At 48.0% G+C, this 23,556-nt stretch overlaps 1 protein-coding gene across 1 annotated transcript in view; it reads right to left on the bottom strand.

The window, feature by feature from the left end:
• The window catches only part of ADCY8 (adenylate cyclase 8 (brain)), a 137,080-nt gene that overhangs the window by 67,280 nt on the left and 46,244 nt on the right, over positions 1–23,556 (bottom strand). Inside the window, exons 3-5 of the mRNA XM_015561453.1 lie at positions 19,626–19,756; positions 14,858–14,969; positions 7,953–8,080 (exon numbers count right to left, since the gene is read on the bottom strand). Of these exons, the coding sequence (XP_015416939.1) occupies positions 7,953–8,080; positions 14,858–14,969; positions 19,626–19,756 (371 nt within the window). The remainder of the gene's footprint in view (positions 1–7,952; positions 8,081–14,857; positions 14,970–19,625; positions 19,757–23,556) is intronic.

Below are 23,556 nucleotides of genomic sequence, written 5' to 3'. Positions count from 1 at the left end.
GAAAGAGTAAGTGAATGAATGATTCCATGTGCAAACTGCATCTCTGTATTTCCTGTTCCCAACAGGATGTGAGATCATACAAAGTTATTTAAACAAAAAAGTTGATGTCGGTTGAGAAGATTAAAAATATTGAAATAAATTAGCTATTAGGAAGGAAGCCAAGGAGATTAGAAAGAATGCTTGTAGCTAAAGGGTGAGACGATTCTTGTCCCTGGTGAAGATTCTAGTTTCTGGGCCATGGTTTTGACTTATAAGTTAAAAACTATACAGTTCCCTTTATACACTGATGATGAAAAGAGTCAGGGCCATTTGGAAACATTTAACAAAGCAAGAGGAGAAATAGCATCAGCATTGGAGAGGAGCATTTCAGTGTCTGAGGCAGGTCATTGGGAGAAGTCACCTATGCTGTCCACCAACTATATCTTGTGCTGCAGCATCCAAGTACATAGTAGGATTGCACTTTCCTGTATATTCCATGTTACTTTGGCCAATAAAATGTGAGCAGTAGTGATATGAGTCACTTCTGAGTAGAAACTTTAGAAGTCTGGTTAACCACACTCCTTTGTTTTTTCTTCTGTGTCTACCATCAGTCAATGACCTTGGAGATGGAGCGTTCTTAACCAGGGTTCTTGAATGAGGCAATGTATTGTGGTGCACTGCTACTCCCCCAACCCTCCCATAGTGGACAGGAAATGAGAGCAAAAAATAAATCTTTGCTATTTTAAAGCACTGAGATTTGGGAGATGTTTGTTCCTTCAGCATAACCAGGACTATCCTGACTGTTACAATCACCAGTCTCACTCCATGTTCTTCTCATCACATGTGAGTCACTGGAGTGTATTGGTTAACATGGACTCTAGAGCCAGTTGACATGAGGTTATATCTTGCTCTTCCATTTATTAGCTGTAGGACCTCAAGTAAGCTACTTACCTTCTATCTATAAAATGGGAGTAATAATAGCATTGTCATATTAGGCAAATAAACATATGTGGAGAGTTGCAAAAAATGTTGGCACATACTGAGTACTACTTCGCTGCTTTCTATATATGTAGGAACTGTAGCCCGGAAGGTACAGGATTTTATTGTGGTCACATAGGATTCTAGGACTAACCTGGGGCTGTTGTGTTTGTAAACCTCACGCTCTTTGCAACATGGTGTGTGATCCTTGGCATATAGCTTAAGGTGACCTTGAGTTTCAGTGGTTGTAAATAAAGCTCTAGCTGATTGCTTCACATACAGAGCCCTGGTGAGTCCCACAGGGGATAATGGATGTTAGAGTGCTTCGCTGACTAATTGTGAGGGACGAGTACGCAGCACACCATGCCAGGGCCATTAGGTAATTAACATTACACAGGGAACTCACTGGAACATCTCAATGAAAAGACACTTAGATTTTTTTTTCTTCTGCAAAAGAAAAATCATAAGAGACAAAATCTCTTTATGGCACCGTTTTCTTTTTGTTATGTCTGGGATTTGGCTTACATAAAAGATAGGAATGAAACTATGTAAAAGTAGTGAATAATTCACAGATGCTGATCCTCTCTGGGAAGCCTACCTGGTGGTCACACAGAGCCACCGACACGCACCATGTGTTTCAGGCTCTCCAGGGGAGGACATGGGAGCATCCTCAAGTGAGAGGGGAGCAAATTCTGCTGAGTTACAAATTGTGTTCCGTTCTTCCAGGGATGTCAGCTGTGCCTCCTCAGCCACAAATAAAGAGAAAAAGACTAGAGATCGCCGGCACTATAAACACCTGCACCCACTCTTTCTTCTCTGGGGCCTCTGAGCTTCTGGAGGGCAGGGACTACCTTTCATTTCCACACGCCCAGCATGTAGCTCAGCGGCATCGCCAGTGCTCTAAGTAGTCACTGAATTGATGGACACGGCTCAAAGGCTCTCTTGCTTCACAGTCCTCTGTTGACCCAAGATGTGTCTAAGGGAACCACAGAGATGTCTCTGGATCTGCCATTTGGGGAGTGGGGGTGACCCTCCACATCTGACCCCTTCAAATAATGCACCTTTGCCTTCCCGGTTTTCGTGTTGCATTTCTAAGATTTCTTTTAAATAAGGAACCCACTTAATAATAATTATTATTTTTTTGAAGCTCTATATCAAGCTGGGAACCAATCATGCAAAACTTAACCAGCGAAAGATTGAAGATCATATTCCTTTTCATTGAACTGTTAAAGAGGAATGCTTGGTATATGGGTCAGAGATGAAGGACCTTATGCCCTGGCCGGTTTTGCTCAGTGGTAAGAGTGTCAGCCCGCCCAACCGAAGGGTCACGGGTTTGATTCCCGGACAAGGGCACGGACCTCGGTTGCAGGCTCAATCCCTGGCCTGGGTCAAGGTTTGTGCGGGAGACAACCAATTGATGTGTCTCTCTCGCATCGAGGTCCCTCCTCGTTTTGTGTGGGTTTTTCTTGTTTCCTAAATATTCCCTTCCCCTTCCTCCTTCTCCTCCTCCTCCTCCCCCCTCTTTCTGGAAATAAATAGAAAACTGAGGTTAAAAAAAAAGATGAAGAACCTTAGAATTTTTGCTTTCAATTTAAGTGCTTTAAGTGGCTCTTTTTGGCTAATGAATCCGTCTACAGAAGGTGCTGGAGGAATGACAGGAGGAATAACCTAGTAGCCGCCCTTGGTCTGTCGATGAGACTCTCTCCACTGTGAAATGCCTGGACGAACAGGGGAGACTTCAGAGTAGCATGCGGGCCTGTGGGGTGAAGAACACCCAGCTCCTCAGCTCTGGGGGTGGAAACAGGAGTTCTGAGCTGGACCTACCACTGGCTGGTGTGGGAGCTGGAGCAACTGCTGTAGGCTTGCTCAGTGCAGAGCACTCACCAGCACCAAGGGGCCTGGGATCTGCATCAAAGCAGCCTGGTGTGCGGGTGGGTTTCTCCACTCACTGGCTGTAGGCCCTGGGCAACTGCTCTATTAGTGTTCAAGTCCCAGTTTTCTCAGGGGTGATGGGAGCGAGCACCAGTCCTCTGCAGAGTGTTAGCATGGTTTATAAAATCATGTGGATAAAGCACTTCACCTGGTACTATTTGAACATAAGCATAGTGGCTACTACTGACTTTTGTTAGCAATACCAGCGTATAATTACACAACAATTACACAGGTTGAAGCAGATCAAAAATTATGCATTTGATCACTTTACCCTTCCTGCTAAAACTGTGCTTGCATGTGTTCTAGTTACATCGCAGTAGCTTCTACCAACCCATTTGATATACCAACTGGGCAGCTCCTAGACGTAAGTTGCTTCAAAAGTTGAACTAGTTGATGATGTAGAAAGAACTGAGTGTTTGGTCCTCAGCTACCTGGGAGGAACAGTGCCCTTGACCTTTCTGGAGGGAGTTAGTGACGGAGGTGAACTAAGGAAGCTGGACAGAGAGAGGTTAAATCACCCGCTCAAGGTCAGTAAGGAAGGATCCAAGGCCGAGTGCCCTTCGGACACTTTGCTGCCTGTATCCCTTCAGCTGTAGTCCCCTGTTTTGGGGGTGGACACAACATGGGAAGACTAATATCGATACTTGTCCCCAAAACAGCGTGGACCTAGTGAGGGAAAGCGAGAGGAAAGATCCAGCCACCAATTTCCCACCACAGGGTTTTAGGGCCTTCTCTCTTTCTGTAAAAATAGATATTTTAAAAAACTGAGGTTGCCCTAAATGATGTGTGTGTGTGTGTGTGTGTGTGTACGTGTGTACGTGTGTACTCTGCAATGCATACTTCGTTAAACGCACAAGCATTTTCTTATGCTGTTATGGTAAATATTAATGTAAATCATGACGCTTACCCATTTACCTATTTTGTAGTATGCCAAAATTAATCTCACCATTTCCCTGCCTTTGGGCATTTATGGAGTTACTTACAAGCTGTGCATCAGAAGTTATTTATCCTATCAGAGCATCAGTTCCTCCTCTGAAAATTGGGGGACGTACGAGCAGTTTCCTCACAGGGTTGTTGTGAAATAGGTGAGGTGAGTTAGGAAGACCATTTAGTACAGTGTCTGCCTGGTACAAGGTGAACATTTAATCAAGATTACTAGATATATTCAATCTTCACCATTGTAAATACTTTTGCAAAACAATAAATTATCCATTGACTCAAGATTGCTGTAATTGCTGAATTTTTAAGAGGAATGTGGTCTTATGGATGCTGCAGTTAATAGCATTTCAGAAATGGTGAGAAAGGGGGCTTTAGGAGGAGAGGGAGAGAAGAGGAGGAGGAGGAGAAGGATGAAGAGAAGGAGGAGGAGGAAGAGGAGGAGGAGGAGGAAGAGGAGGAGGAGGAAGAGGAGGAGAAGGAGGAGGAGGAGGAAAGGGATGGAAGAGAGCTGATGGAGAGAAGAAAAAGTGAAAAGGAAGGATAATAAGAAAGAGGGCAAGAAAAAGGAAGGACTCCAGGAGGCACACAGAGAGCGTGGGTATCCTTGCCAGTGAGGAAAGCAAAGTAACTCCTGTTTTTCATCCCTTGTCCTGCCATGTTGCTTGGGGGCCACCCTGCACAAGGATTAAGACCTTTGCTCCAAGTTACCAGCCAGGGACAAGCCAGTTCCTGCTTGGCATTCTGGTGTCATCCTATGACTTTTTAGTGGCTGCATTGAAAAGACCAGGCTCTGGGATTTTCATTAAGTTCACTAAGGAAGACTTCTGTAGATCATTCATAAAGATATTGCTTATAATGGAGCCCACCATAATGTGGTGTCTTCTCAGCCTTCAAGCCTCGCCAGAATAGACCAGGGCATGGGAAGAGGAGCCACCTGGAGCCATTATGTAAGCCGATTTTAATTAATTTTATGAACAGGCATGCATAAGATGGCACTAAATGCTTCATTAGAAATAAAGTTACATGCCATTGCTTTTTTTTGTCATTCATCTAGCTAATATGTTTCTAAAATCAAATGTTTTTTTAATGGAATAAGTTCAATCTGAGGCTTGACTAAGGCTCATTATCTTGCTATTCTGACGTTTGCGGACTTTCCTCCACTTTCAGCATTGGTTCTGCTAATTTGTTAGGGATGTATGTGAGGTCTCCCAAGCTGATCCTGTGGGTCGAAATCAGTGGTTCTCAACCTTCTGGCCCTTTAAATACAGTTCCTCATGTTATGACCCAACCATAACATTATTTTCGTTGCTGCTTCATAACTGTAATGTTGCTACTGTTATGAATTGTAATGTAAATATCTGATATGCAGGATGGTCTTAGGCCAGCGGTCGGCAAACTCACTAGTCAACAGAGCCAAATATCAACAGTGTGGCTCGCGAGCCACAGTTTGCCGACCACGGTTTAGGCGACCCCTGTGAAAGGGTCGTTCGACCGCCAAAGGGTCGCGACCCACAGGTTGAGAACCGCTGGAAATGATCCTTTGGGTCTAAATGTCAGATTTCAGGCACCAGAAGCAATTACTGGTTCTCCATCCAAAGGACTACAGTAGCAACACCCCAGTAAAGACAGACAGGGAAGTGGTCTCCCTCGCGTTTGTGCTTCTGCTTGTCTTGACTCTCACTCACTTCTGAAACTTGTGATGCTTGAATTAGCACCAACGGCAGCTAAGTCCAGCTGTCCTGATGTTGGCACCCTGTGCCCACTTGTCTGTGATTGACAGAATCTCTCTCACATATTTGGACTGATCTGTGAATAAGGGACCTGGGTCCCTGTGAGTTGGTTTGCTTTTGGGCAAGAATTATCATGTCACTTTAAGCAAAAAACTATCGGAGCCCCTGGGATCCAGAAAGCCGAGATGTCGATGCCGCCTCATGTTCAAAGCACCAGCCTCTTACAGCCGTGCTGCATTGTGGGACTGCTGTTGGGATGCTAATTCTGAGGAAAGGCCAGAAAGAGGGACAAGGACAGACCCTGACAGGGTGGGGACATACCTCCACAGGGATCCATCTGTGATGACCGTTACATAGGTGGCCATCTGGTCTGGGGAAACCAGTCAACAAATGGGTAATTGACATTGACATTGCATTACAACCCTTGCAGTATACTGCTCCACATGGTTCCAGACTCTGTTTTGGGCTGAATAAAAAATTGCATCCCTTGTAAGTAATAGTTGGTTAAGACGGTTAATTATTTGATAGAGCGGCATCATTGGGATTCTCTTCCACACGCATTCGTGTGCAAATATTGTCTGCCAGGCATTCCCGAGAGGACAGGCCTGACAGCAGAGTGGAAACTCTAGAAGGCTGAGCCAGTGGCAACCAAGGCTCACCCAAACCCAGTGCTCTTGCTCTTCCCCCTGCACTGCGCCGTGTTGTTAACTGGGAGAATTAATGCTGGACCTCAAGTCCCCTACAGTATAATCCAGGAGATGTTTGAGCATTAATAGACTCTGACTCATGCAGCTTGAAAAGTATCCCACGGAATTGTCTTCTTCTAAAGGAGTAAAAGCAGCACTTTTTATTATGTATCAATGAGAGAAGCCCTGAGTCATTTCAGCCTATCCACATCTCATTTCTCACTCTGCCACTCCAGAACTTCAGAAAGGAGACCGTGCATCAGAGAAAATGGCCAGGAGGGACAAGATCCTCTCCAGAGAGATAAATGGCAATGCTCTAGTTCTCTTAAAGAATTCTGATCATCATTGTTCATTTCTCCCGCAATGCCATCTCTGCAGCATACCTATTGCTTAAGCTCAACATACAAAGTTCTATGGAAAGTTTGTGCATGAAGAGATAAAGAAGATGTGGATGAGTAGATAATGAAGGTCATAAAATAAATACATGATGAAATATTACTCAGCCTTAAAAAAGAAGGGAATCCTGTTACCGTGTCAACATGGATGAACCTGGAAGGCATTGTACTAAGTGAAATAAGCCAGATAGAAAAAACAACAACAAATACTGGATATGTGAATCTAAAAGAAAAGTCGCACTCAAAGAAACAGAGTGGGAAGGTGGTTGCTGGGCACGAAGGTGGGGAAGGGAGGAGATGTTGGTCAAAGGTACAACATTTTAGTTATAAGATAAAAATAAGTTCTGGGGATTAAATGTACGGCAGGGTGATTATACTTAATCATAGTGCAGTGTATACTGGTAATTTACTAAGAGAGTAGATGAGTAGATCTTAGCGTTCTCTTAAAAAAAGGAAGAGGAAAAGATAACCATGGGAAGTAATGGATATTAATTAGCTTGATTGCGATAGTCATTTCACAATGTTATGCGTATATCAAATCATCACATTGTGCCCTTCGAATATGTGCAATTTTATTTGTCAGTTATACCTGAATACACAATGAAAACTAAAATGAAGAAAGTTCAAAACAAACTCTGGGGAGTTCTGCTGTTGCATACCCATGAGGCCCACCCTGGGGTGGCTCTTTAATGATTTCCTTTTGGCCATAGGATAAGGACCAGCCCCTTAATGGCCCAGGAGGCCTTGCAGCCCCTCGCTGCTCCCAGCTGCAGTGCACTGCCAACACCCGTTCCTCCCCAGGTCCCAGCTCCTGATTGCGGCACCTGCCAGTGCTGTCTTCCAGGCTCTCCTGCCCCCTCAGGATCTGGCTAATGTCTACTCACTTTTCAGGAAACAGCTCAGACGTTCTGATTGAATGAGCTGTTCCTTCTTTATTCCCCACAAGCATCCTGGGTTTGTTTCATCACAGAGCTTATTGTTCCATCTTGAAATTGCGTATGTGCTCGTCCCTCCCGCAGCTCCGTAGCCTCCCTGAAGGCGAGCGTTCCGCTCATCTTGTTCCTTGCTGTAACCCCACGAGGACATTGGTAATTCAAAGTTGTTGCACAAACAATTGGAAGTGAGGTATAAATCGAACATCCTGAAACTGCTAGGTTCATCTGGGAGAAGCAATGGGTACGCAGTGCTCATGAAACAAATCAGGGCGTCACCTTTCAACATGCATGCGATCGACCGCAGAGGATAGATGGAGTGTTTGTCTCTCCCGTCATGCGCATCGAAAGCCTGGCATTATGAGGGAGACCCCGAGTTACCTGATGGTTTTGATCATGCTGAGGCCCATTTCCACGCAGCAGTGGGCGTGGTCCTGGCGGGGCTCCGGAAGTCCGGAGACGCAGTAGTAGCAGTCCCCCAGGATCTTGATGCGAAGACAGTGATGCTCCTGGAAGGAACAGATGGAGAGGCAAGGACTGAGTCCGCAGATGGGCCCGGGCTCCAGAGCAGCTTGGAGGAGGGAAGCAAGGTCAGGTGGTCTGCACCGGGGGTCAGGGACCCACCTTCACATTGTACCTGCATTATCTTCCTAGGGAATGAAGCATTACCCTAAGTAGGGGTTTGAGGGGCTCAGAGGTAGAGTGGAGACATGGAAAGACCCTGGATATTGACCTTGACAGGTTCAGCACCGTATCTCAGCGCTGCCGGGCACTAGCTTTCTGATCTGAACACCCATCACGGGGACAGGCCTGGCAAAGAGCGGGCATTCAACCTGCGTGTTCCCCTAGGAATCCTACCCCCAGCACTGTCTTTCTTCTCTGACCGAGTCTCTGAATTAATGGGCTTTCGCAGTCTTTAGCTCAACAACAAGCACTTAAAATCATCAATCGTTTACTAGGAGAGATTTCTACTACTTCAACTCTATGTTAAGTCTCTTCCCATGTAGGTTACTGGCACCTTAAGAACGGGCTGTGTCTTAGAAGCAGGACACAGTTGTTTGGTGGCTTCACATTCTTGAACACATGATTTTTACAAAGTTTCAAAACATAACAAACCCCAAAGAAAAGGTGCAAACTTCGTACTGGGCAGGAACTGTCTGAATGTTGCAGCATAGGGGCTGAGAGCATTGGCCGAGGAGTCACACTGCTCGGGGTCAGATCCCAGACACCCTACATCTTTCCTGTGTCTTTACTTAAATTGCTTAACCTCTGAGCCTCAGTTGCTTACTCTGTAAAGTGGGAACAAGAAAAGGACCCGTCTCATCATGCCTGTGAGGATTAACATGGAAAGATTGAGTGCAGGGCCCAGGGGAGGGGGCACCGAATTAATGTGGCCTGCCTCTGTGATGAGGACTTGGACCCCTGTGCCAGTCCTTCACCTCTCTGATCTGTGATCCAGGGCAGGCGACTCTCCCTTCTGGTTTCCTTGGGTAGATGGGTGAGACTGAATGACCCTGAGATGCCTTCTAGACGTGAAGCCCCAGGAGCACTGGTCTATGCGTTGTGGGTAAGAGGCTCTCCATATGGGGTGGGGCCCAAGGGCAGGGGGAGGGGAGTTGCAGAAAATGGGGAGCTGAGGTGCCAGCAGCACCATGGAGGCCCTTGTATAGCCAGGCTGTAAGGCACTGTGCTGGCCTCCTAATCTCATCAGGAGTCAGGCCGTTATGTTTCGGTTACAAATGAATGCACTTAAAAGCCTGGGTGAAAGGGTGTGTAGGGTGTACTGAGCCCCGCCCCCAGTGAAAAGCAACCATCAGACAAGGAAAAGCGACTCGACCCCGGCTCTGGTGCTTCTAGTCTGGATCCGATCTCCAGGGCCAACCCTCCCAAATGGGCACAGATGCCCCCCTCGGAACTCTGAGGGAATGCACAGCCTTCCCAGGGCTATTCTTAGGAGCCTGTGGTTCCTGGCTATTGGCTGCTTCAATGCTGCTAATTTTGCAAAAGAGCCACTGAAGAGGCCTGGTCAGTCAGGGGCGCCTAGGCCCTTCCTCTGAGACCCCTAAAGCTTCCGGGACAAGATGGAGCCCTTCGCCCACTAGACCTGACAGTTTCCAGATTAATCGAGTCAATGGGACAGTTACTAAAAAACCAGAGGGCCAGAGGGATGGCTAGAGGGCTCAATTTTGTATTTGCCAAGGAAGTATGAAAAACCTATAACAAACCAAAATAACAACCCAACCACCGTCGACTACACCAGTGCTTTATTTTAAAAATAAGATATTCCTAGAATAAAGGAAAGTTATTTGCACTAAATTAAATTAACATTATAAAAGCTCACTATATTGCTGTATGTGTGTGTGTGTGTGTGTGTGTGTGTGTGTGTGTGTGTGTATCTATCTGATTCCTGAACAATGTGAAACAGGGGCACTGACCACCCACGCAGTCAAAAATCCACATAAACGTTTGACTCCCCAAAACCTAACTACCTATAGCCATCCCTTGGTAACTGCAGGGCATTGGTTCTGGCACCCCCCGGAGAGACCAAAATGCTCAAGTCAGCCTTCCACATCCGCACTCTTTCATGCATATAATACGTGGAAGCCTGTCTTCTTATCTGTCAATTTGTAGACATATTTTTCTGATCAATTCCTATGAGCTGTCAGGTGACTTGACAGTAATAGGCAAACAACTTCCTCTTATCCGAAATTGCTTTGTAAAGTTCAGATTAAGGAAGCCAGGTTGCTTTGAAAAGAGATATTGAAGAGGAAAAATAAAGTAGGGGGAGGGTCTTCTTGCAGATTTTCTTGAGTTAGTCTTAATATAACCCTTTTCCTCCCATCTCGATGGCTTTGATATGATAAAAATCTTGGGAAATCCAGAGGATGTATGAAACCATTTGTGTAGATAAAACCTAGGAGATCTGTACACCCAATTATCAAAGACGGTTGTGTGGTTGGGCAGGGCTAGGATGACAGGGATGTGCACTTCCTGTGTTGTCTATATCTTTGGCGTTTAAATTTTATATAAGGAACAGCATTGCTTTTGTAATCAGAGGAAAAAAATCAATAAAAAATAAAAAGAGAGAAGATTCTTGGAACAAAAACATTGGTGCAGTTAATGCACTTAAAATAGTTGCGTTAGAGAACATGACGTTATCTCGTGGTGATTACAGAAATAACAGAAGACTATATTGTCCAAGTAGCAATGAGACTGTGGTAAGTCCCTCACGCAGCCCCTGGCCCTCAGGCCCACCACCACTGGGGACCTGGTCTCCTTCCCCTCCTCCGAGGCTGCTGTGTTTTCACAGATACATTTCCATGATCATGTATGACTAGTTTTCATGCTCTTAGCCATAGATTTATCAGCCCATGTCTATAGAGCTGAGACATGCTTTTTTTCATGCAGCAAATATCTTGAAATTCTTTCGATGTTAGTACAGAAGCAGCTCTCTCCTTGATTTTAATCTGTGGATTAGCTTTCCATTGGGTTCGATTTGTTCTTTATAATAGCAGTTTCGGTGCTTCCAGTTTTGTCAGTCATTTTAAGAAAGGTTTAAGCTGTATTGAGGTCAATCATGTTAACAAATCAGTATGTTTTTTGCTTTACAATTTTAAAGACTTCCTAATGATATACATATTCTTCATTCCTAATTTGGATGGGGAGGGGCAGGTAGGAACTACTTTATTTTACAAAAAGATTGAAGACCAAAAGTGACAGAGACCAAACCCCCTAAAATGGGAGTTTGCCAAAGGGTCAAGGGTCACAGTGCTCTGTTCTGAGCAGCCCTAACCATGGGGAACCCGAGGAACTCGATCACGCTAAGAGGCTCTCTAACAGGAGGCTGTGAGGTTTCCCCTGCATTTTAATAACGCAGTGAGTAAACAGGTGCAGTGAGTGCCATTTGCATGGGAGGTGGGTTCTCTCTGATGTGCAACATAAGGGAAATCTAAAGCAAAGACTCGTGGCCAGGAGAGAAAGGTCATTACAAAGGCACAGGATTTTGGTGCTAAAGGATGCTCAAGGGGCAAGTCGGGGGGGTAAATGCACTTACGGTGGGGTTTCTCCTTCCTGAGTGGACTTGTTTTCTCTGGCAGAGGCTATTCAATTTTCCTACCGAGGTCTCCTAGGGCAGTAGGTACTGATGCACCCGGGGCGGGGGGACTAGGCGTTGCCGAGCACTGATGGGCACGGAGTCCTTATTTGGAGCAGCCTGTGTGTGAAGCATCTCACAGTGTTGTGTCATTTGTCCTTCATCACACCTTTGATAAGAAACTGAGATGCAGAGAGGGGATTTGCACAAGGAATATTCCAGGCCGGCCTCACTCGAACCCTTCAAGCCATCCTGCAGAGGCAGCAACCCATCTCTGAGGTCTCCCATTCCACCCCCTAAAATGCCTGATCCTTTAGTAAAGTAAGGTAGTTCCTATCTGCCCCTCCCCATCCAAATTAGTCATGAAGAATATGTGTATGACCATGGAGGCACCTGGCCTTGGTCTGGATCCCAGATGCACCACCTACTGGTGCTTCTGGGCAGATTATTTGACTTCTTTGAGCCTCAGTGCCTTGTTCTGTAAAATGAGAATAATAAAGACACTGCCTTGTAGGTTTGTTGTGAGAACTAAGTTAGGTAAGCCAGGGAAAACACTCATCACAATGCATTAAAAAGGGCATTTTATGCATATTTAATAATCTTATCAAATTAATAATAACTTTACTCCATCACCTATCTGTGCTTAATTTGATAGGTATTTTCCCTTTAAAACCTTCCAATAAGAGTAATACCCCAGAAGGTGGACTACAGAATCTTGTGCCCAGGGGGGATCACTGGCCATGTACCGTCCTTCGCTCCTCTTCCCCCACCGTGTGGACAGGAGCCCGGGCGAAAAGCCCAGGCACCGAGACAAACTCCACATTCCCTCAGATGTCAACCATGCCCTCAAGCTCGTCTCATTGCCCTTGCCCTTCACGCTCTAACAATCTTGAGCTCCTTCTAGCTCCCACGCCAGTAGCGCAGTGTTGCATTTTCACACTCCCCTGCCTTTGCCCCATGGCTCAGCCTAGAAGGCACCTCCTCCTCTCATCTGATGCCAGCAAAGCTCTTCCTCTTTCCCCAGCCCCAGTGTGCAGAGGCCCTCTTCTCTCTGTGCTGCTGGATCGCCAACACCATCACCCCAGACCCGCCCAGCATCTGGCTGGGCTTCCCTTCGTTCCCCACCCTGGGCCTCTAATTGCTTGCACGGCACTGTCCTGCAGTCATTACGGGCTGGTCCATCTCCCTTACGAGACTCAGAGCTCCCTGAGGGCAGGGACTGGCGTTGCCTTCCCAGAGTCCTGCACGTTCCCTGGCACGTGGTATGTTGTCAATAAATGTTGGTTGAACAACTTCCATTAACTGTTACTCAACCCTTCCCCTGAGTCAGTGGCGTCTATTGTGACACTAAAAGTTAACTTTGGTCACATTTGTCGGTCCTTGCGGGAGGGTCATGTCTATCCATCTTAGTGTCTCTGAGCAGAAATATTCACAACCATAATATGAAGTAGAATGATTTATGCGTAACACACCAGCCCCCACTGATGCAACAATCAAAAGGTGGTATATATTCTGCTCCACCTCCCAGTTCCCAGCCCTTCAGGAAACCCAGCTCTTGTATTAGGAGAGACCTCAGTCCCCACCTCCTCCGCTGCCCAGTTAGTGCCCTAGTTAACATTGTCCGGGAGCTGCAGGCTCCTCTGTGGGTTGTTGGCGGGTCCCCGCCTGTCTGTGTAGCTCACCTCACCCCTTTCCCTCCGGCGATGCTGAATCTCTTCTGGTTTCTGAGTAGCTGGCATCTTTATTTTTATTCTCCCGGCTGACACTCCCTATCTTCTTCACCTCGCTAATTGATATATAACTTAAAGACAGTAACAGTCACCCTTCCCCTAAGTGTGAAGAGCCTTGCTCATATATAGAGCACCCACATCACCCCCAAATCACCGCACCCCATGCTGCCCTGCAGTCAGTCCACACCCTCCACTTGGCAACCACTCAGCTCGTCTCTGTCCCTGTAATTTTGACTTTTCTAGAATGGCTTATGTGAGGAATCATAAAATGTTTAGCCTTTTGCATCTGGCTTCTTTTTTTTTTACTTTATTTTATTTTTTATTGAATTTCTTGCGGTGATATCGTTCATAAAATGATATAGATTTCAGGGGTACGTCATCTGTATCTTGGGTTGGCTTCTTTCGCTTGGCATATTGCGTTGGCGACTCAGTGATGTCTGGCAGGTGTCAGAGGCTTGCTCCGTTTCATTGCTGAATCGTGATCTATGTTGTTCTCTAATTTTTAAGACTCGGCCTAAGTGCCACTTTCTCCTGGAAATCTCTGACCAAGGGTTCTGTGTCGCCTTTGCAGTCCCGGGTCACCCGGATGTACCTTTGCACACATCACATGGTGCATTGCTTTCCTCTTTCTGTAGCCCCAGCTGGACTTAGCTCTGGGAAGGGAAGGCATGTGCTTTAGTCATTCCCATACTCCCAGCACAGAGCCCCACGCACCACCCCTAGAGGTGCTCAGATTCCAGTATGAATGGCTCTCTGTTGGGGCGAGGCAGCCAAAACAGGACATTTTTGGTGCCTGGAGAATGCACTCCCCTCAATGTGGTTTCATGGAACTTCCACCAGCCTGTGAAGCTGGCCGTGATGCACACCCTTTACCAAGAAGGACGAAGTAACTCACCCTCCGTCACTCAAGTGGCTTTAGGACCAGGAATCTGTGTTTCGATGGCAAATGGTCATCTCCTTTAACCTGTTTTCTATTTGGGCTCTGATCAGCTAACTGAAAATAAAGGTGGTGTCTTGTTGGCTAACACAGCAAAGCTCTTAAGTAAGGTCAAACACAGAGGGGCCCAGTGGACCACTGTTTCTTGAGAACCGGTGAATTCAGTCCCCATGGCTGGGTCGGCTGGGGAACAGCAGGCAGCCACCTCTGCACGAACCAGGGCAGCTGGGTGGCACCTGGCCACTCTGGGGGACATGATGCTGGAGTGCAAGCGGATCAAAAGGACTTGGTTTAATTGTCACTCAACCAGCTGTCTCTCCACTGGGAAGATTCATCTGTCAAACCTCCCATCCGAGACCTGTCAGTAACTAACACTGATCCCCAGAATGTGTGAGGATCAGGGGGCCACGCCCAGGGGCAGGATGCAGAGCAGTAATGACATTGGCAGTGAAGGCTGAGTCCTCCCCTCATTCACATGCAGTCCTCACTCCCATCAAAGACAAGCAGTGAATTAAATTCAACTCACGTGGGCCAGTCGATCGAATCGGGCAAAGAGTTCATTGAGCATCCTGACCAGCTCCTGAGCAGACAAGGTCGTGGAGAGGTTGGTAAATCCTTTAACATCTGCAAAAAGAATACTAGACAACAGGGAAGGGGTGGGTTGGGGTGGAGAGAAAGCGCATTAAGATTTTAAATAATCCGGGACACACACCAACATCAGCAGAGAAGTCAGCTGTGGTCTGGGATGTTCGCTCTCCCTGCCGTAGTTAGCAGACATCCCGGCTGAGACAGTGCACGCAGGGGTTCAGGAAGGACGAGGGGGCACCTGGATCTTGCAGTGCACCTGCTCCCACCACAGCTTTTTCCCCATTGCTGCTTATTAAAATCCTGCTTGTCCTTCAAGATTCCATCATATGTTAAGACTCATGACCTGTCTTCTGAGTTGAATCAACAGACATGGTCAGCGTCAGGACCTCCTTCCTCCGAGTGTGGTCCCGGCCACCACCGGCCTCTCCTAGGCTCTGGTTAGACAGGCAGACTCGGGCCCCACCCAGACCCGCTGGGTCACACTCGGACATAACCAGGGCCTCAGGTGATTCTCGTGCGCGCGAGAAGCACTGGCTTGAGGCACACGTGTGCACTAGGAGTGAGTTGAAGGAAAGACCATCAGAAGCCGGGCCCTGGCTCTCGCTGCCTTGCTCATTCTGCTGCCCCCACGTGCTGGGGTCAAGGCAGGGCCTTTTGTTTCTAAGTATAAATTTGTAACCTTCCAAGATATTCATCTTGGAATATACTGACAGGACCGTATTAATTTCCAACTCTAATTTGGTTATATAAGTTGTTTATTTGGCTAAAAATAAGTGATGTTACCTAACAGTCGCTCTGCAAATAGAGTCTTCAAAGAGGCTTTAGCAGAAGCCACTAGAATCATTAGGAACACTGTGTAGATTCGTCTTCCTAGTTGTGTGTTCCAGGGAAACGCATCTAATCCCTCGGAGCTTCCACTTTCTTGACAATAGTACAATGATTAAAGCTACTCTGCAGGGCTACTGTCAGAAGAAACCGATAAATCACGCCACGGTCCTCAGTAAGTAGAGGACACATAATAGCTGGGGGAAGTTTTGGGGACCAGCGAGGGTTTAATAGGTTGCCACACAGACAGGCCTCGAGAGGCAACCAGTTTTCTGGGCTCATTCAGTTTCATTTCGCTTGTCCATGGGACTCTAGTCTGCAGGGCGAACGTGGCGAGTGCGCACGCTGGCAGGAAATAAAACAGCCCAAAGCGGGTAGATTGAGAATGTACAAACCACGTGGCAGGGGCTGGGGTGGAGGAAAGCGGGGAGAGAGGCCTGGCAGAGAAGCTACTGTCCACCAAATCCATGCCGCCCTGCCCTAGCAAAGACCGCCGAGTCAGGGACTCTGTGCCACTCTGGTAGCTGGGTGGAGCCATGCCATCAGGGCTCATCAGTGGCATCTGAGCAGAAGTGATCCTTGTCATTTCTCCGCCAAGGTGGTCAAGAAACGGGTGGGCCTTTCTGCTCTTCCCCCTCCAAGAGCTGAATGCCAGGGGTTGGCACAGCTGTAACATGCGGGGGCCGCTGTGCCCGAATCAGCCACCCACCAGGAATATTAGCAGTGGACAGCTGAGTGACTAGAGTCTATGGAGTTTCAATGATCAAAACTGGGAGGTTCTGTGTTAGAGTGCACAGCAGGGCCTAACTAATACGAGAAGTGTCTTACATGTACCGGCGAGGAAGTGGGCGGGGGAGGAGACAGGAAAGGGATAGAATTGGGCAGATGAGGCTGGAAGCCGTAAAGGCTTCCGTACAAAGCCCAGTGCCGGGATCTCGTTGCAGACATCTCAGCTGTGTATGGACGAAATCAACTGGAGTCTAAATGCTTGGACCCTTTCAGACAGCTCCTGCTTTGGACTAGGAAGCAAACCCAGAGAGACGAAAGGCTGCAGCCAATGTCTTGTAGGGGCAGTGGCTCACAGACAGTCTTCCGGATGAGAGCCTGGTCCGCAGGCTCCCCGTCCCCTGGGCCCACGGATGTCCCCAGGCGTGGCGTGGTGCCTCCTGTACACCCTGCTGATGGGAGGCGATGAACCGGGTGGGTGGCCATGAAGAGAGGGACAGATTTAGAAATGATTTCAGAGATGCTCCCTACTCCACAGCGGGTGCACTCCGGGGGCTGGGAACGGGCGGAGCAGCCGGTTTGACTTTGTTCTCAGATACAGGCCAAGGACGGCCCTCCTCCGCCTTCTCCATCTCTGGTCTTATTTTAGCACCCACAGCCTTGCCGTGGGCCGCACAGGCCCACCACCCCCGGATGAGTTCATCTGCCCAGGACCCGTGGGAGCTGCCTCAGGGAAGGGCTGGGAGAGGCCCTGTGCGCAATGGGGTCTCTAGGCTCTTTTCCCCTTACAAAGGGCTCCTTTGCCGCGAGCCCAGGCCACTGAGAAATGTGGGCAGTAAACTCAATTTTGATGGTGTGTGTTGTGAACTCAGAAAAGGGTCTCGGAGTATCAGACCTCAGTTCAGTGGTTTGAAATAAATGGGTGGATGGAGGGGGTGGAAATAACTTCCGTTATTCTGGACAGAAGGCAGCCCTGAAATTGACTAGTGCAGAGAGAAAGCCAAAGGTGCTGTTTCTTGAACTTGAGGGTCCCCAGCCTGTGGGTGTGGGTGAGCCGGCTTGTGTATTTTCACCATTATTTTTTCTTAAGGTTAGTTTCCCCCCATCTTTTTCTCCATGGTGACAGGCACTCTCATAATTTGTCATATGTTGGTATTTTCCCTCTTTTATATTAATAGATAATGCACATCTTTTCTATCCAGGTCTAGGCATAACTATAGACCCCCGGTCTTGTGTGCCCCCTCTGCCTGGCTTCCTGTCCTCTTCACTTGGCTGACTCAGTTTTAACTGAGGCAAATAAGAACCATCTCTTTTGAAAGCGTTCTCTACCCACCTGCACCCTCCACCTCTCGCCGCCCCCTCTCCCACCACAGGGCTTCCTCGCCTCATGCTCCCTTGGCACCCTTTGCTTACTGTAATAATAGAGCCCACACTGTATCGTAATTATAGGTACTGCCCGGAACCTGTTGTTCTAGAATTGGTAATGACGAGTCCCATGATCTGTGGGACCGATTCCCAGATCTGGGGTGTGTGTACCTCTCACCAGAGCTGCCGTATGACGAGGGACCCTTTACAGACTCAAGCGTCTAAGGCAGGGTCGCTCCACTCTTGAATGTGACCCAGGGGACCACTTCTCCAGGCTCTCCCGCCACAGGGAGGTGTGAGAATCACGCTCTCTGCTGGCCTATCTTCGAAATGAGTGTAGGGCAGCCAGAGGTGCTGGTGTGTGGGAAATGTTCTTCCTCCTCCCCCACAAAGACGGGAAGCAAGGGACTGAGAAGCCAGACTGGCGTTTTCAGAGCCACGTGTGAACTTCCCCCTATGTCTGGGAAATTCCCGCCCTGTGGCATTTGCTGGGAAGGCAGTGCAGTTCTGCTGTCCAAGTTGAACACGCCAGCTTCAACTGTCTTTGCTTCCCAGTCTCTTCTTGCCAGTGACGGGGCTCTGCCAGTGGCCGCACCAGCCCCAGGTTTTAACTTGACCTGCAAAGAGGCAGGCCGGGGGAGGGTAAGGAGTGGGCAAAGGCAGCCATGTCCAGATCCTGGGCACTGAGGCACTGCAGAGGTGACAGCTGTGTGAGGACAGGGAATGAACTCTTCGGAAACAGTGGAAGCGGGTCCTCACTGGCCTTGTGCTCCGCCATGCTTCTGGCTTTATTCCAGATTGTTCCTGAGACCACCCCTCTGTCCCTCCCCAATTTTTCTGGAGCCGCCATGTAGCCATTCAGGAACTCCTTTTAAATCAGCCAAGGTTGGGTTCTTTTTGTTTGCCACTAGAAACCACGTCTGAAACAATGTACAATATGCCCAGTGCTCTACTGTATGCTCATTCCTGTCCTGTGCTTTCTTTAGACCTTTACTCACTGCAGGGTATATAGAAACTGCCCATTTTACGGAAAAAGATCCTGAGACTTGTGTCTGTAATCCTCCAAGCTCACACATGAGGAGAGGTGGAATTGGGATTCTAAAGCTGCTCTGCCTCAGTAAGGAGTCCACCCTCTGGTTTTCAGTGCACAGCGTGTTGTCCAGGGCAGTACTGGGCTCAGAGGGCACTGATGGGTGGGTGGATTGATGGGTGGATGGGTGGATGGGATAGTGGATAGATGGATGGATGGGTGGATGGGTGGATGGGTGGGTGAATGGGTGGATGTGTGGGTGGATAGATGGATGGATGGGTGGATGGGTGGATGGGTGGATGGGATAGTGGATAGATGGATGGATGGATGCATGGTTGGCCAAAAATACATTTTCAAAAAGAAAAAAAGCTGTAGCCTGTATTCGTATTGTTTTAAAGACACTTGTGAGGAATATAAGGAGCAGAGCTGCTGATCACCCTGAGGTCCCCAGATGTCTCTGGGGTTAGTTTGCCAACCCCAGTGGAAGGGCTTGGACTTTCCCATTGCGAATGTGAAGGCAGCAGGCCCGCTGCAGGGGAGCCAAGCAGCACGTCAGCAAGCAGATATGACTGCATTTCCCTGACATTCTTCTCGAGCCTCTGGAAATGTAGAACTCTCTGATGGGTAATGACTAGTTAATGAATTAATCAACCAATGAAAAATGGCACGACATCCAGGCAGACGGAAGTCACGGCAGCGAGATGAGAGCAGCCCAGCGCAGGGAGCGCATGGTGCACAGGCGGGGCGTCGCCTTTCTCACCTGACATTCTCGTAGCGATGGATGTAGATCCGATGGAACTGGTGCTGCAGGTGCTCATCTTCCACGTTGGTCATGTCGTTGATCATCTCCAGGACGACAAAGCGGGGCAGCACGGACAGCACGAGCCGCTCCTGGGACAAAGCCACAAAGAGGGATAGTCTTGTTAGGCTGGCCACTGAGACTCAGAGGGGCGGGCGGATGGCAGGGAAGCCATGGGCTGAATTTCCTGAGGAATTGTTCATCTTATCCCATTTACGAACATGACAAATATCTAGGGACTACTTGCTGTTTGCCAGGCACTGTGCTGGGTGTTGGGTGTGCAGTGATGAGCCACATGGACAGAGGTCCTACCCCTGTGGAGCTTACATCCCAAAAGGGATACAAACATTAAATATTCCACATTTATCACAGAGTATGAGGGTTGATGACAGCCGATACCTATGAGTTGGGAATGAGCCAGCCAGGTACAGTGCAAGGAGCAGAGAGCTCCAGGAAAAGGAAGCAGCAAGTGCAATGTCTTGTGATGGAGGGTGTGGTGACAAGCAAGGGGTTGGAGGTGGAGACAGATCTTGCAGGCATGTGTAAGGTCTATAGCATTCAATTCCAACGACCACTGGAACCCACTAAGTGGTACTAAGCAGAGGAGAGACAAACAGGTTTGCATTTTAAAAGACCTCATGGCTGTGGGTTGGAGAATGAATGGTGGGGAGGGAGTCAAGGGTAAAGGCAGAGAGGCCCTTTGGGGAAGCGCCTGCAGTGGCCCAGGGGAGAGCGAGGTGGGATGATGTCTGTAGGTTTGGTACCCAACTGAGACAGCAGGAGAGAAAGACGGCATCCCATGGTGATGGCGGGTGTGGAGTTTGGTTGGAGGAGTGTGCTGCATTTATTGAAATAGGGGACGTATGAGAGAAGCCGGGCGAGGAGGCACCAACTCATTATCAAGAGAGGAAATGAGACACACACAGCCCGAAAGTGGGGGCCTAAAGCTCTTCTGCAGTAATATATGCTTCACTGTGATCAACGTGGTAGATAAACATCAAGCAGAATAACTGCTTAACTGCAACACAGGCTAAATCCGACAAAGGCTTTGTGTTATGAAACCAGGCAAGAGTCTGGCTTATTTGCTGTATCGTTAGCTCTCATGTGGAACTGGGTCTAAGACAGGTGTGTTCTAATTGCTATAGTTTCTCCCGTCTTCACAGTGACTTAGGATTTTAAGCATTTCCCGCATCCATTCTTTCATCCATTCCTCACAAAACCCTGGCAATAAGCAGGCACGAGCAATGTTCATGTAATGGACAGACTGAGGCTGGGAGAGGTCGCATCACTGGCACAGCCTGACCAGTTACCCAGCGGCAGTGCCAGGGCGCAATTCTTTCCCTGTGAGTCCTTGCCGGGGTTCTGGGTGGGATGGGAAAAGCCTGGGTTTTGAGTCTGATGGGAGTTTGGATTCTGCCTCTGACCCTTAACAGTAACGTGGCCTCGGGTGAGCCATGCCCCCTCTGTGCCTTAGGTCCCTAATTCGGCAACTGGCCATGACATCATCCACTTCACAGGGCTGCTGTGCGAAGTCAATGAAATAAAATACAGGGGTGGGCAAATGTAGGTTTATAGTTGTCATACAAATAAATAGTACAGTGATTAATAAGTAATAATTCCGCATACTTGCCCTAACTGGTTTGGCTCAGTGGATAGAGCGTTGGCCTGCGGACTCAAGGGTCCCAGGTTTGATTTCGGTCAAGGGCATGTACCTTGGTTGTAGGCACATCCTCAGTAGGGAGTGTGCAGGAGGCAGCTGATCGATGTTTCCCTCTCATCAGTGTTTCTAACTCTTTATCCCTCTCCCTTCCTCTCTGTAAAATATCAATAAAATATATTTAAAAAATAATTCCACATACTCACAACTGTAAACCTACTTTTGCCCACCCCTTATGTAAGGGCCTGGCGTCAATTCCCTTCCTCCTCCCTGCGCTCTCGGACCCGGCTCCCATGCAAAGAGCTTCATTCGTGAAGTGCCCACTGCGCTTCCCGGGCTGAGGCTTTTACCTCTCCCGGAAGATGTCTCATCGTGGGACCGAGAGCCATGCTTCTTGTCCATTTCATGCTATCAGTCAACTCGCCAGGTGCCGGTGGCCCTGTTCACCCAGTCACTGCAGGTACTGTCACAGCTCGGAGGGGCACTCAGTGCCCGGAAATAGCAGGTGCTAACTAAATGCTTCCTAAACAAACACGTGGACACATGGAAGGTGGAGATGGTGTCCAGCTCAGGGGTGCACCCCCTCCAGGGGCCAGCAGTTTCCCTGGGACAGGGTAACTATTTGTGAAACACATTCTTTAAGTGGCGATGCCCTGTCAGTCCTCGAGCAGGACACGGATGCTTTGAAGGGAGACTTTTACAGCAAAACTCTCCAGCTCCAGGCTTGCCCACCTCCAGGCAGCCCTGCTACGACCTGGCAACAGCCCCACTCCCTCCCCGTGCAGAGCATGTTCTGGAAGACAAACTTGGCCTGGAGTCTGCTTAGAAAAGCCCGGTTGCGACACTTTTGTTTCCCTCTGATTTGTTGACTCCTGGAGACACATCACTCACATCCCCTGAACACACCATTTAAAGAAAATGGGAAAGTTGCCCCTCCGTACAGTTCCCACTCCCGCTGAGCTGTAATAAATGGTTCGCCAGCTACAGCGACCACAGGTATCAGAAGCTCTCCTGGAGCCAGACTGGGGCCAGGGTGGCCTTTGAGCTCCATTCTGCACTTCTTTTACTCCCTGTTTTGTGTGTTTTCCCCCCCTCATTTGCATGAAAAGGGGCCTGGGTTGATTCAAAGTGCATGGCGGCTCCTGTCTGGATTTACACCTCTTCTCACGTGACGTGCTCCATTCATGCCACCAGAATGGCTTCATGGTATCAGTTGCTAGAGTCCCCCCTGGGGGAGGCAAGGTCGAAACACTGGGAGGCCCAGCATGGGAGCAGAGGTAGCCCCCGGCGGACAGAGTCTGGGTGTGCACGAAGCAGGACCTCGGAATGGCGTCAGGAAGAGCAGGCCACTCCCAGGCTCTTGCAGACTGAGAGGCCTCTGACGCACCTCCCTCTGCAGTGAAGGCCCAGGCACGGGGTGAGAGACTCACTCCGGTCGGTCGTAGACAATAGTTTGTTTTAATTGACCACTCACTCTGTAGACGCCAAGTGCTCTGCATTCAAAACCTCCTCTCCCTTCCTCTCTGGAAACAATAAAAATATATATTAAAAAAAAAGAACCCAACACAGGTTTAGTAAGGAACGGGTGGCTGTATTATGCGGATTCCTTTGATGACAATGAGATGTATATCCAACTCAACATAGTTGAAGAAAAATCAGGTTTATCATAAGTTTACTTCCTGACTCTGTGACTGAACCCCTCTGTATCACAATTTCCCCATCAGCAAATTGGACATGATAATAACATTGTGTGGCTGGCATGGCTCAGTGATTGAGTGTCGGCCTATGAACCAGGAGGTCACGGTTCAATTCATGGTCAGGTCACATGCCTAGGTTGCAGGCTTGATCCCCAATGTGTGGCATGCAAGAGGCAGCAGATCAATGATTATCTCTCACCATTGGTGTTTCTATCTCTCTCTTCCTCTTTCTTCCTCTCTGAAATCAATAAAAATATTTTTTTAAAAAGGACAAAATAATACCTATCTCATTGGGCAATGATGATATACATACATATGAGATCCATAGGAAAACTTAATGAAATGCATACATTCACACATATTTATGATCATATGTGATCTGGAACAATTTAAAAATAATGTCTCAGTTTTTGCATTTAGCTATTATGAGTTTTAAAATACATACTTATAGACATAAATATATGGTGTCTCCCGAAAAGTGTGTATACACTTTAACAGCTGATAACTTATTTTTAAGAATGAAATGCATTTTAATAAC

The sequence above is a fragment of the Myotis davidii genome, unplaced genomic scaffold (assembly GCF_000327345.1).
Source record: "Myotis davidii unplaced genomic scaffold, ASM32734v1 scaffold30, whole genome shotgun sequence".
In the NCBI taxonomy this organism is placed as follows: domain Eukaryota; kingdom Metazoa; phylum Chordata; class Mammalia; order Chiroptera; family Vespertilionidae; genus Myotis; species Myotis davidii.
Note: the sequence above shows the minus strand (reverse complement) of the source record. Positions and strands in the feature narration are given on the sequence as shown.